The sequence below is a fragment of the Mesoplodon densirostris genome, chromosome 15, assembly GCF_025265405.1.
Source record: "Mesoplodon densirostris isolate mMesDen1 chromosome 15, mMesDen1 primary haplotype, whole genome shotgun sequence".
Classification (NCBI taxonomy): Eukaryota; Metazoa; Chordata; class Mammalia; order Artiodactyla; family Ziphiidae; genus Mesoplodon; species Mesoplodon densirostris.
In genome coordinates this window covers 51,882,080-51,894,892 of record NC_082675.1, presented here as the reverse complement: position 1 = coordinate 51,894,892, position 12,813 = coordinate 51,882,080, and the positions used below count along the sequence as shown (strand labels likewise).

The window sequence follows — 12,813 nt, the reverse complement described above, 5'->3', positions numbered from 1 at the left end:
CTGTGGCTGCTCCTGTTCTGCACTTGGCCCAACCTTCCCCAGAAGCCAGGACTGAGGTCACCTGAGTCGTAAATTCTGTAGGTTAACACCAATGATACAACCCCTACTGTACCAGAGAAGAACAAACCTGACTCCGTATTGGATCGAGTCCTTTAGCTCTCATCTCTGTGCCCTGTGCTTAGTCTTGCTGGCTCTGTGCCTTTATAAAAGAATGTTGTCTGTAGCCTGAAATATACATGGTAGCCCATTCTCAAAGTTCTGCCTCCCAGGCTTCACCTTTAAAGGTATAACACTTGTCACACACATAGACATAAAAAGTTGCACGACAGAGAATGACGTTTGTCTTGTTGGAGGTTTCCAGCAACATCGTGACCAGACCTACGTGGACAGCTGCAAGGACAAAAGATTATCACATCCCCTCTGTTGGCCGGCACCAAGAAGTTTGCAGCAACCAGTCATACTCCGTCCCCTTTTAGTATAAAAGAAGTCTGAATTCTAATTCAGGTAACATGGCTCTTTGGGACACCAGTCCACCATCGTCTGTATTGTAGTAACTTTTTATTGTAGTATTGTAGTAAATAAGGTATTATAGTAATTTTTTAATGTACTACTGACAAAAAACTAGAACTAATAATATAGAAGAAGGGCAACATGCATTTGATAATCGCTTACTAATTGCCAAGGACCCAGTAGATTTGTTTTATTTCTACAGAATCACAGGGGGATAAAAAGGGTAGTTTAATAAAATGGTGAAGGGCCGAGACTCCGGATCCAGACCACCTGAACTCTAAAACCAACTCCACATAGATTAGCTGTGGGACTCTGGACAGGTTACTTCAATGTTCTGTGCCTCAGTTTTTCTTCCTGTCACATAGAGATAATAACAGTATGTATACCTCATAGGGTAACAGTGAAAAGCGTAGTACACTAAAGTTCTTAGCATAATGCCTGCCAGATAATTAAGCACTCAGTACATTACTTGAAAACATAAAAGAGCTGCTCTTTATTCTGTTCTCACTCTGTGCCAGGGGCCATGTCTAAATGGATACAGGGCTAGCAGTGGCACAGCCAAACACCTCCATTCTACGTCCTGTACAGCAGTGATTCCACATTCCATGCTGGTGAGAATGTGTGCAGACTGAGCGCTCCTCCGCCCCTAGGATCCAGGACCGGTTCTCGGCCAGCAGGTGTGGACTGAGTTTCTGCTGCTGGTGTCCACAGTCTGTCCCCACACCACACCCTGCCAGGCTCCTCGCTGCAGCATGGGTGGGCTAGCTACCCCTGGTCAGTACCCGTGGCCTGTAGCCCACGTGGGCATGGTCCCTCCTGGTCTCCCCTTCTCCAGGACCAAGGGGGCCAGGCCACAACCTCTCTGTGCTGCTGGAGGGTCAGGCATGTCTGTAGGTCAAACTGCTGCATCCAGTCCTTCCCAACTGCAACCTCCAGGCCTGGCCACAACCCTTGGCTCTTGGTCAGTCTGTCTACTTCCTGATCACTTTCAATGTATTAGAATGAGTAGTTTTGTACAACAAACATTAAGCCTTTTTTCCTTATTTTTACCCCTCATCTAACCTCCATGGACAAAATCGCAGATCTTGAATTTAACTTTTTCACTTCTTGACCCTCAGCTGATGGCACCATCAGCCGAGAGGAGGGCATCCACCTCTCCTCCTCAAGCTGAGTTCTCAACTCCACCTAAACACCTGTGAACACTGCGTGGACAGAGGTGGCTCTAGTGAGCTTGTCCCCCGTATTCCTCTTCCTCCAACCAGGTTCCCGAGTCTGGCTGCAGAAGACCACACCTCCTGTCATGTCATCATTTTCCTGTCTTGCCATTTTGTTGTATGCTGGTGTCACATTCCACTACGTCCATATTTTTGGAATGTGATAGGTGTGAAGCTGATTAGAATTGGATATGCTGGGCATTTCAGCTACTGAGAAAATCATGAGATTTAGTCAAACGTTTGGTTCTCAAAGAGGGCTCAGCATATTCCCTGAGAATGTGAAGTAGAAAACTTTGCTAAATGGAGTTAAAACCAAACCAAAACAAAACAGAAAAGGGACTCTACTGTACTATCTGTACAGTAGCCCCCAAAGTTAAGAATTATATTCTCTGAAAAAAAAAAAGTCAGTTTTGACGCATGCACATGATGAGCATTTAAGATGGGTCCACAAAGTTCAAGAAAGCTACCCTGCTTCCAACAGTCAAAAGACTCCCTGCCTCAGCATCGTCCCAAGGAGGTGAAAATCACAACCAATTACGTGCCTTCCCCTAAGGCAGGGTTGACATCTTATAACAGATAATTCTTCACTGTGGGAGGCTGTCCTCGCACTGTAGAATGTTTAGCAGCATCCCTAGACTCACCCACCGATGCCAACAGCACTCCCCACCCCAGCTATGATAACCCAAAAAGTGCCAAGGCATTGCTCAGTGTCCCCTAGGGACAAAATCACTTCCGGTTGAAGACCACTGCCTTTCAGGGCCACTGAGACTGGTCCCAGCCTGCCTCTACATCCCTGAGCAGCACATCCTTTTCCGGGCTCAGTGCCACATGCCCTCCCCCACACTGGCTCTGTATGTCCCCCTAGTCTGTCTGACTCTTCTCCACCCTCTGCAACCCCCTCAGCCTCCCACTGGGAACGCATGAGCAGCCATCAGCAAACAGCCTCCACACCTTCATGGAATATTCTTTACTCTAACCCTGGACTTAAGGATGCTGTTCCCTAACAGACTTCTCATATGGCATGACAGTTTCTTCTCTCTTACCCACACACTGCCTCTTTGCCAACTCCACACCACTTCCCCTGCAACTTCCCTCAAGAAACGCAGCCCCTTAGAATATGGGTTGGCAAGCCTGTGGGCCAAATGTGGCCCACCACCTGTTTTGATACAGTCTGTCAGCTAAGAATGATTTTCACATTTTTTTAATGGTTGGGGGAAAAATCTAAAGAATATTTCATGACATGTAAAACTCAAATCTCAGTGTCCATAAATAAAGTCTCAGTGGAAGGCAGCCACACTCATTCTCTTACCTGTTTTCTATGGCTGCTTTTATGTTACAAAAAAAGCATAAAAGCAGCCATAGTTGCAACAAAGACTGTCTGGGCTGCAAAGCTTAACATATTTATTACCTGGCCCTTGACAGAGAATATTTCCAACCCTTGACTTTGAGGAATGTGGGAGTCATCTGTACCAGCTACTTCCAAGCTGTTGTCACCATCCAGTACCCGCCAGGTCACTCTTCCATGTGTATTAAAATATACACATGACTGAAAGCTGGATGGCACAACTGCTAACATGAATGATTAAACGAAGTTCAAAATTACCTCTACGGGTTAGAATGTTGTGTGGAAATCAACAGGATGAAATTAAACTTTATATATTAAGTCCCATGCCAAGTTCATTGTCAGAAAGATGGATATACAGAGCAGGAAGAAGACCCAGTGTGTGTTGACAGAGGTAAGAACCAGGATGAATAGGGAAACATTATAGGGAAATTCTATCCATATAGTGAAATGCTAAGCACCAACAGAGCTACCACATCATGGAGTAAATTTAGACCAGGTGACTACTAACAAGCCAAAAAGTTCAAGGATAGAATGGGGTGCCTCAGGGAGAAGAATGTCTGAGGCTGAGTACACAGAAAGGCTTCTGGTCTGGGCTTGACAACCCTGAAGACTTTTTAGTCCTAACATTATATACTATTACAATTTAAACCAGAGACCCTGGCTCTTTTGATGATTAGATGCTAAAAATAACTTCCTTGGTAAAAAAATGAAAGCACCAACATTTTTCTTCCAATCAGATCTGTAAATTTAATTGCAAAGATGAAACTCACTATGGCACACATAGTCACAAGGGGTACTTTTAGGTGGCAGATGCCCAATAAACTCATACCTTATTTGGTAAATGCTCACTGTGGACTTCTATTTCTTCAGAAACCTAAGCAGAGCAATGTGAGTTCTGAGGCTTACTCGTCCTTATTAAAGCACATAGCCTAGCAGGCCTAAGTCTGTAAGAAGACTTGGGGATTTTCTCCTGTTCGACTCTCTTTGATTTTTATATTAACCTGAATAAAAGGGGCTTCCCTGGTGGCGCAGTGGTTGAGAGTCCGCCTGCCGATGCAGGGGATACGGGTTCGTGCCCCGGTCTGGGAAGATCCCACATGCCGCGGAGAGGCTGGGCCCGTGAGCCATGGCCGCTGGGCCTGTGCGTCCGGAGCCTGTGCTCCGCAATGGGGGAGGCCACAACAGTGAGAGGCCCGCGTACAGCAAAAAAAAAAAAAAAAAAAAAAAAAGTACACATATATGGTATGTAAACAAATTCCCTGTCTAAAAAGTCAGAAGTACAAATCTCACTCAATGACTATGTTTAGGAAGTAGGGTGGCAAGTGGTTCTATACGATTCGGACATTGAGCAGCAAAGGCCAAAGACTTAGATTTACCCCAGGGCTTAGCTCCCTAGTCCTGAGATTCATCACAAGGCACCAAGCCCCCGATGTTTTCTCATCTGTAATGTGAGGATAATGATACTTGTCCCTGCCTGGATCCTACAGAGGATCACCATGAGAATCCAATTCAAGTGACAGGGAAGAACCATCTGAGTGGAGAGTGCCATATACAGTTTAGGACAACATGAATCTCTAACCTGTAACATAGCTCTACCTTCTTTTCAAAAGTATTGGCATTAGTTGGGACACAGAGTAATACAATTCAGCCTAAAATTCTCCATATGTGACGTATGCAGGCACGTTGCTACAAGTTAGCAGTAAGCAGGGCCGGAAGGTTCACACAGATGAAGAGTAATCTAGGACAGGCATGCGTCTGTGTCTTTCAAGGTCTACGGGGAATAGAGCACAATGAACTTCTTGATTCTAAGGTAATGTTTTGAGGCACAGATGCTGAGCAGGTGACTAAGCTGTGCATGCAGGGACTGCTTCCCAATTTGCTTATCGTCACACTTTCCCTCTATCCTACTCCCACTTCTGCCAAAATTACTGTGTCATTTTGGGGCCACAGGGCAAAATCCCTCCAACAGGCTTCATGGATGAAGCCACTTCATCATCATCAATCTGAAAACCTTTACCTTTCTTGGTAAGCTGGAAAGTGTATTTTTCTTAAACAAATACTATGAACTTTACATTAAAGTAATAATTTCATTAAAATGAAAAATCAGTCCTATTTGAAAACACTGAGGTGGAAACATTCAGAGAAGCATCTGTGGCCTCCCGTTCCAGATCCCACCAAGCCCAGAGCCTCAAAACTGTGCCCAGGATGGTCCACTCCACTGCTGTTACCTTTGCCAACATATCACAAGGTGTGCTCACCTGAACTCACAACACAGAGACCTTTGAAAAGTGTAAAAACAAGAAACAGAACAGAAACAAACATGACACAAGTCAGACAGAGCAAAAGAACACCAAATGCTGCTAACAAGGCCTCCTAACTCCTACCTTCAGCCTCTTTGGTGGTTTTAAACCAATTTTTCAGCCCACTGTGTACACTTTCCTCAACTCTCTCCATGTTAATTTCTCAAGCTATTAGCCAGGAGCAGCGCTACAGAGAGCTTCCAGGGCCCTCTGAGCACTGCCTGAGTTTCTTGAAGATCTTAGATGACAAAGTACAATGTTCATAGTAGAGGTTCTCATTCCTCAGTCCGTTCAGAAGTTTGGGTCTTCTTTTCACTAAAATAGAGATTGCTATACACAGACTCTTAGAGACAGAAAAACCTGTAGATGGAAGGCTAGGTGATGAAGAAGGGTGTCAACACGGACCATGCCTTGCACATCACTCTCAGACCGATGTCCTCCTTCTCCTTCTGTAATAGGGGGCACCCAAAGGCCTGGACCGGTTCATGTTCCAGTGATCCCATGAGTACCAGACTGCTCAAGTCACTTCTTGGTAGTGGTGGGGATGGGGTGGGTGTCCCCTTAGGGATAGAGAGGAAGGGACATATGTGGATAGTGACAGACCTCACTATCTTAAGGTCATACCACTTATTCTGAGTTATATTCTTCTACACCAAGCAGCCTCCTGACCTACATTGGCTCCCAGGTGGATCTCCATGATGGGGGGAAAATGCTTCAGTCAAGTGATGTGAGCAGGGTTTCCGCCAGCAGCAGGAAGAGGTGCACTGGCAACCAGTGTATCTGTCAGCCTCAGTGGAGTTGGCTGGCATGGACTGGTCCACAGAGTCCCACCATCTTAGTGAACTGAGGGCATCCATTTGGGAAGATATAACTGGACCCAGACCCCAGAGCAGCATGGTCATCCTTTTGCTGCACCTCTGTTTTATGGAACCACTTCTGAGCTCCTATAGATTTTGTCAAATTTTATATTTTGGACATACATAATTTCTCATGGGATTGTCAATCTATTTCTTTTTATGTCCTTGTCTTCATTCTCACTTTCTTCATTCTTATTCTTCATTTCTTATGTATTTGTCTTCATTCTTACATTCTCCCTGCCCAGATGGGAGGTTCCCAGGAATGGAGATCATACCTTTTCTATTTATATGTCTCCACAGTTCCAAACAGTCCTGGCCTATAACAGACACTTAATAAAAAAGTATGCTGCATGACTGACTGAATGGTTGATGGCACCAGTATTTACTGAAGTTATATGAAAGCACACATTTGTTCTATTTAACTCAACCTCAACCACGTATTGTCATGGATACCTCGGACTCTATCGATCTCACATTCGTGTGGTGGCATACCATTTATTTCTAGGCCACAGTTTTGTGTTTTGAATTCTTTTCTAGTTGATAAAGCACAGCATTTCTACACAGATATTAACTGAGATGCTAAATAATATGAAAACACAAGTGGGTGAAGATGAGTTCACGGCGTTAGTAGGACCAAGTCTACGCATGTCACCAGGGCCACCTCGCCCTGGGAAGTTCCGGGGGAATTAGGGAGGATGGTTTAATGGTAGAGAAGAGGCGGGGATGGTCAAGGGCACCGGTGGGGCTGTGGCCTCCCTCCCTCTTTCCGGCATCCTTGCACGCCTCTCCGCGGCTGGGTTAATACTTACTTTTCACGGAGATCTCGCACTTGACTGGCCTTGAAGTCGGGAGCCGACGGGGAGCAGGGGCTGGGCGGAGGCGACAGAGGACTCTTGATGCTCTGCACCGAGTGCCTGCGGCTCCGCCTGCGGTCCAGGCCCTGGTGCTCGCCGCCCGTGCCGGAACACACGCTGGCCCTCCTCCGGTCCCGGCACCCGCTGGGGGGTGGTTCAGCCGTCTCGTCGCCATCCTCGAGCCTGAGTGCCACCTGGAAAAGCAGAGAGCGCCCAGCGCGAGCTCAGACCTGACAGCCTTTCACAGTCCCGCCCCAATGAGGACAATACGCCGTCTCTTCCCATCCTGTGGCTGCGGCTTCTCCGCAAGGTCATCACAACCACACGCATCCTAAAGCGCCGCCTGCAAACCAAAAGATGCTCGCCACTGTGTGATTTTCCCAAATGGATACAAAAAGGTCAACTGATGTCACGAGAAGACCTGAGAAATATTTTGTAATTAGATGGGCGCTTCACCCTGCGGCCCAGCACTGCCCTTTCCGAGGTCATCTCTCGTGTGCCCCCCCCCACCGCCCCGCCCCCACCGCCTTTGCTCTTCCCTGGTCCAGGAGGCGGGGTCTCTCCTGAAGCCCAGGGGCAGCAGGCAGCCCCGGAGTTCCTGACAGTTTCGGAGCTCACCTTCCCAGCTGTTCAGAAGAGCACAGCAAGGAGAAAGGCGGGAGCCACAAACTAGGTGAGCCGAACGGCCTCACCTGCAGGTCTTTTCAGAGGCCTGACTTTAGATCCCCGTGCACCGCGGCTCTCAGGGAACCCTCTGCAGCCTGGTCTCAGGAGCCTGCTTGCGCTTGCGGTCGCAAAAATATAGACCAGAAATACACTGGACCTCTAGAATTCCATTTTTTTTAAAAATTTCCTCTTAAAAGCACTTACACTAGGAGCCCTGATCCTAGTTGGGTGGTACCCTGTCCAAAGGCCCAGCTCGGCCCTCTCCTAATCTCCTCTATCCTGGACCCTACTCCACGGCCCTGTCAGCTCACATTAACACCCACCATCTCTATGCATACGCTCCTCTTTATTGGAGCTCACTCTTCTCAACCATGGGTTACACCTATCTGTAGCTCCAGCTTCTTTAATTATTTTTATGCCTACCTTCTCAAAAACTACACGGTCAGACGAGCACAAGTTATCGCTGACTAGACCTCTGTGTGGCTGCCTGTGCCACTAGTGGACCAAGGGTGACCTGCAGCAAATTGCTTGCCTGAGAACCTCTCTCTCGGAAGATGAGGCTAAGAGGATTGCATTTTCAGGTTTGTGGTAAGAAAACTTATCTAACATATGTAAAGCAGCTAGGGTAGGGCTTTCCCTGTGGCCAGTACTCAATTAATATGACCATTCTTCCCCAACATAGGCCCTCGGATGAAGGGGCCTAGGATGCCCACAAATTCCTCCATCACACAGAACTGGCAGGTCAGGCCACCTCACACACCAGATGGGCCAGGCCAAAGCAAGTCCAGCAGTCTCTCTGATTTGGCACCCAAGGACCCACATGGTCCCCCATCCCCAAAGGTGCATATTTTCCAGGCTTGTGTGTGCTCTTAGTCACGTTTCACAATGTGGTCCTGACAAGTGAGAGAATGGAGAAGTAATATAAAGACCCAGATGGCTAACCATGCTATTTGGCTTTGACATCACCTGTCTACAGAAAACCTGGCCACTGCAAAATCAGTGGTCTCCTCTGTCCAAAGCATTGATGCCAACGAACTGTGTTCACATAGCAAGGTGAGCTTGGCTTAGTCAGGGCCAGATTGGCCACTCTCATCCTGTTCACGAGGATGGCCTGTTTCTCAGGAGTGCAGCCTCTCTTGATCTGCTCCATCTCCAGTTTCCTCCAGTTCTAGCTTTTGGGTGAGACTGATTTAGTGAAAACTCTTCTATCTATGTGCCAGATACATTCTATAACAAACTCCCAGACAGATGAAGACAATTTAATAATATTTTGACTATTCTGTTCCCTTAGAATTTACAAGTCAGACATAATTTGGGGAGGCTTGAGGTAAGAACTGATAAGAGTTCAGAACAAGCTCTATTGTTACAAATTCTCACTGGAAAGTCTGTTTCCTGGGGGTGGGGGGCGGCGCAGGGGGGTCTGCGGTATAACTGCAAGAACTAAGAAAGAAGTTATGTATTTGGTTAACCACTTTTATCATCTCAACCTTAGCACTTTAAATGGCATTCTCTGGGGAAAGTTTGAGAATGATTATACACCTAACCAAGGAGAGTATTTTAAAATATTACTAGCCAATTATTTTTTCTTCATTTTTAGATGTACAAATTCTAGACCATTTGAACTTATTCTGACCTGAAGTATTGATTCTGCTTCTAATTAAGCACACATTTGGAACGATAAGATTAGGGGATAAAGTAGAGTTCAGATATTTCTAATTCCTTGTCTAACCTCAGAGATGCAAGGATCAAATAGCATTCCACTCACAGTGCCTTTCAGAGAAGTACACAGAGTGTGCACAAAGTGAAATCTACTTTAACTGCTTTTTGTCAAGGAAGATGGAGACAATCAGAAAGTTTACATGAAAAGTCTTGAAAGATTATCAAAATGACACCATAAAAGGGAATTCAGTGAGGGCTGTCTAAAGTTCAGATCCTCAACAAAACATCCATCCCCTTAAACAAAGAAAAGGGTGCATGGGGGCGGAGGGTAAATGGGGCTCAGAATCCCAGGAGATCCAATGGCAGTCTCGAGTTTGGCCGTCAGGAATGCTGTAACATGAAATTTGGGGCTGGTCTTCACTCCTGGTTTTGTTTTTACAAGAAGAATTTTAGAATCACCAGTGTCCACCGATGACAGGAAGAGAGACGCACTTTCACGTACAGGGCCTCGATGGCAGTTCCAAATTCTTCAGATTCTAGGGAGCACCATGGATTAGAGTCAAGACCACTAAGAGCTGGAAAACACCTGGAGAGAACAGCACTTATCAAGAGACTTATTCAGAATCTGTGGTGTCAGATCTAATTAGCTACAAGTGCAGTGTCCTCCATGGGACCCAAGGTGAGATCAACCATGTCCTGAACAGTCTCTAATCTCGCCCAAATGATGGAGTGTTTTGTTTGCTGGACCCCTCGTCAGATACCTTCTGACTCTTTTAATCAAATGTAGAACACTGTCTATAAAGCCAAGATGAGGAGTAAGCAGGTTCCTCATCCAGCACTGATTGCTTGCACATCCCACCCCATCTTATCAAGAAAGCAGTGAGGAGCGGACTAAGGTGGCATCTGTGACAACTTCCGCCAGTCTTTGAGGCCACTGAGTGATCTAAACATTCTTTTTCAAGTTTTGTGGAAATTTTCAAAGACTTTTGTGCTCATCACCTATGACAGTTCAACAACTATCGACCCTGGCCAATCTTGCCTCATTTACTACCTGCCACCGACCCCACAGCCAGATTTTTTTTTTTTTTTTTTTGTGGTATGTGGGCCTCTCACTGCTGTGGCCCCTCCCGTTGTGGAGCACAGGCTCTGGACGCGCAGGCTCAGCGGCCATGGCTCACGGGCCCAGCCGCTCCGCAGCATGTGGGATCTTCCCGGACCGGGGCACGAACCCGTGTCCCCTGCATCGGCAGGCGGACTCTCAACCACTGCGCCACCCAGGAAGCCCAGCCAGATTTTTTTGAGATAAATCCCAGATCATATAATTTCACCCATTAATATTTCAGTATATATCCCTAGAAGATAAGGATTTCTAAAACCCATAACCACATACCACTGTGCTGCTTAAAATAATTTGATATCATCAAACATTGAACAATCTGAACATTCTTAATGGAGGTCAAAATCTATTAACATTTCTTTGAGCTTACGTTGTTATACTACTACTAACCTCCATGACAGGCAGCCATCTTTACACAGCAGATGTTATCATTTTCCAAATTGCATCCACATTTTCTTTTTAATTCATACCTAAACATCTTGATTCAGCTTTTAGGTGAAGTGGATGCCAGTGCTAGTACCATTTCAAGAAGAAACTATGCTGATGACAGGTTGTGGTAGATGATTATAGCACTAAGTTCCCAGGGAATCATGCCTCTCTGTTTCCTTATCCTTGTGTAGCCCGCTCTTACACTGAGTCAACAATTTTCCATGTGACTTACTTTGGCCAATGGGACATCAGAAGACATAGATGCCTCAAAAGTGTTTGCACTTTGGGACTTGTCCTTCTGAAATGCTGCTACATGTGAAGAAGTTCGGGCTAGTCCACTGAAGACATATGGCCCAGCCAACAGCAGCACCAAATGCCAAACCAGGTGAATGAGACCATCTTAGACCATTCAGCCCCAGTCAAGCCATCAGATAACTGTAGCTCCCTGAGAATCTTTCAGGTGAACCAGGCTCAAATCTCTGACCCACAGAATCATGAGCAATAATTGCTGTTTTAAGACCGCTCTTTTTGGCATATTTGTTATACAGCAAGAGCTAACTGATACACATTTTTAAAATCACCTATGATAACGGAAGAATTTTAAGAGATTGGATCTATAAGTTATTTATTCCTGACAGTAACAGTCACCCCCTCACCCCCAAAGTCTTCATCCCTAAGATGCCTTTGCCATTACTAGGACCACATTTTCAGAATCAAAAGTTAGAACACAATCTGACAAAAGACCTTTTATTTTGATTTGTGAATTTGAAAAATCATTCAAAGCTATAAAAATTCAAATGAATTTAATTAAACAGGGATTAAGTCACCTTTCTAAAATGGAATTAAATTACATGGTATTGGGCATTCCCCAGAAAGTCCAGGACATATGGTCACCAGACATCCTCCACTATTAAGAAGAATTCTAGAAGCCCAACCAAGGTCTCTACAATGGCTTGAAAACATTCATAGTCTATTGTGAGGAAAATATTGGCACTGCTTATAGGCCTCCTTGCTGCCCTTGCATATAATGAAGTTAGTTGTCCTGTGGCACTAAATATTTTTAAAACTGCATTAATTTTCAGAAAGGAATAAAAATGCTGACTCTACCCCAAGCATTCAGTAATCACCTTGAGTGATTACTCAAAGCATCTCCCCTTTAAGGTAGCTGATTTCTGATTAAATCATGCCCTTCCTTCAACCCAGCATCTGTTAATAAAATGTGTGATATTTAAAAGAAACCTTCATTCAAGTGCTTACTGAACTTCTACTCTGGGCAGGTGCGCTGCTGGGCACAGGGGTTAGAGAGGAATGAGACAGATGACAAAGGCAAACAGATAGACAAGTGCGACCTGAGGACTGTTCAGTCTGAAGTGTGGACACAGACAAGTGCTCCTTCCTGGGTTATAAACAAAGTGCAGGCGACAAGTAGCAGGAACTCCTTTTACCTTGCCAAGGAGGCCTTGCGGACGAGGGGATATCTGAGATGACTCCTGCAGGAGGAGGAGGAGTTTGCCAACCTGAGAATGGGAAGGAAGAGCACTCCAGGCAAACCAAGGAGAATGGATAAAGGGAAGCTCCCTGATGACCTGCCTTTCACGTTCAAGAAACAGAAGAAGTTGAGTGTGGCTGAAACTTCAGAAACATCTAGGAATGACCTGAGACAGGCCACAGAAGCACAAAGGCCACAGACGGTGTTAGCTCTTGTACCAACTCAGAGTTTGGGCTTCATCCCACAGGCTGTGAAAAAGGTTTTAAAGTTTTTCATTCATTCATTCATTCATTCACTCCTGTTTATTTTCTTAAATAGAGGAATGGCGTAGTCAGATCTGACTTCCAGGAGGATCCCTTGTTTTCAGTTGCAG

At 45.6% G+C, this 12,813-nt stretch overlaps 1 protein-coding gene across 8 annotated transcripts in view; it reads right to left on the bottom strand.

Moving 5' to 3' along the window:
- The window catches only part of FHOD3 (formin homology 2 domain containing 3), a 503,602-nt gene that overhangs the window by 174,718 nt on the left and 316,071 nt on the right, over positions 1-12,813 (bottom strand). For all 8 annotated transcript variants that reach the window (XM_060118615.1, XM_060118618.1, XM_060118622.1 and 5 more), the window contains exon 10: positions 7,036-7,274. In XM_060118615.1, the coding sequence (XP_059974598.1) occupies positions 7,036-7,274 (239 nt within the window). The remainder of the gene's footprint in view (positions 1-7,035; positions 7,275-12,813) is intronic.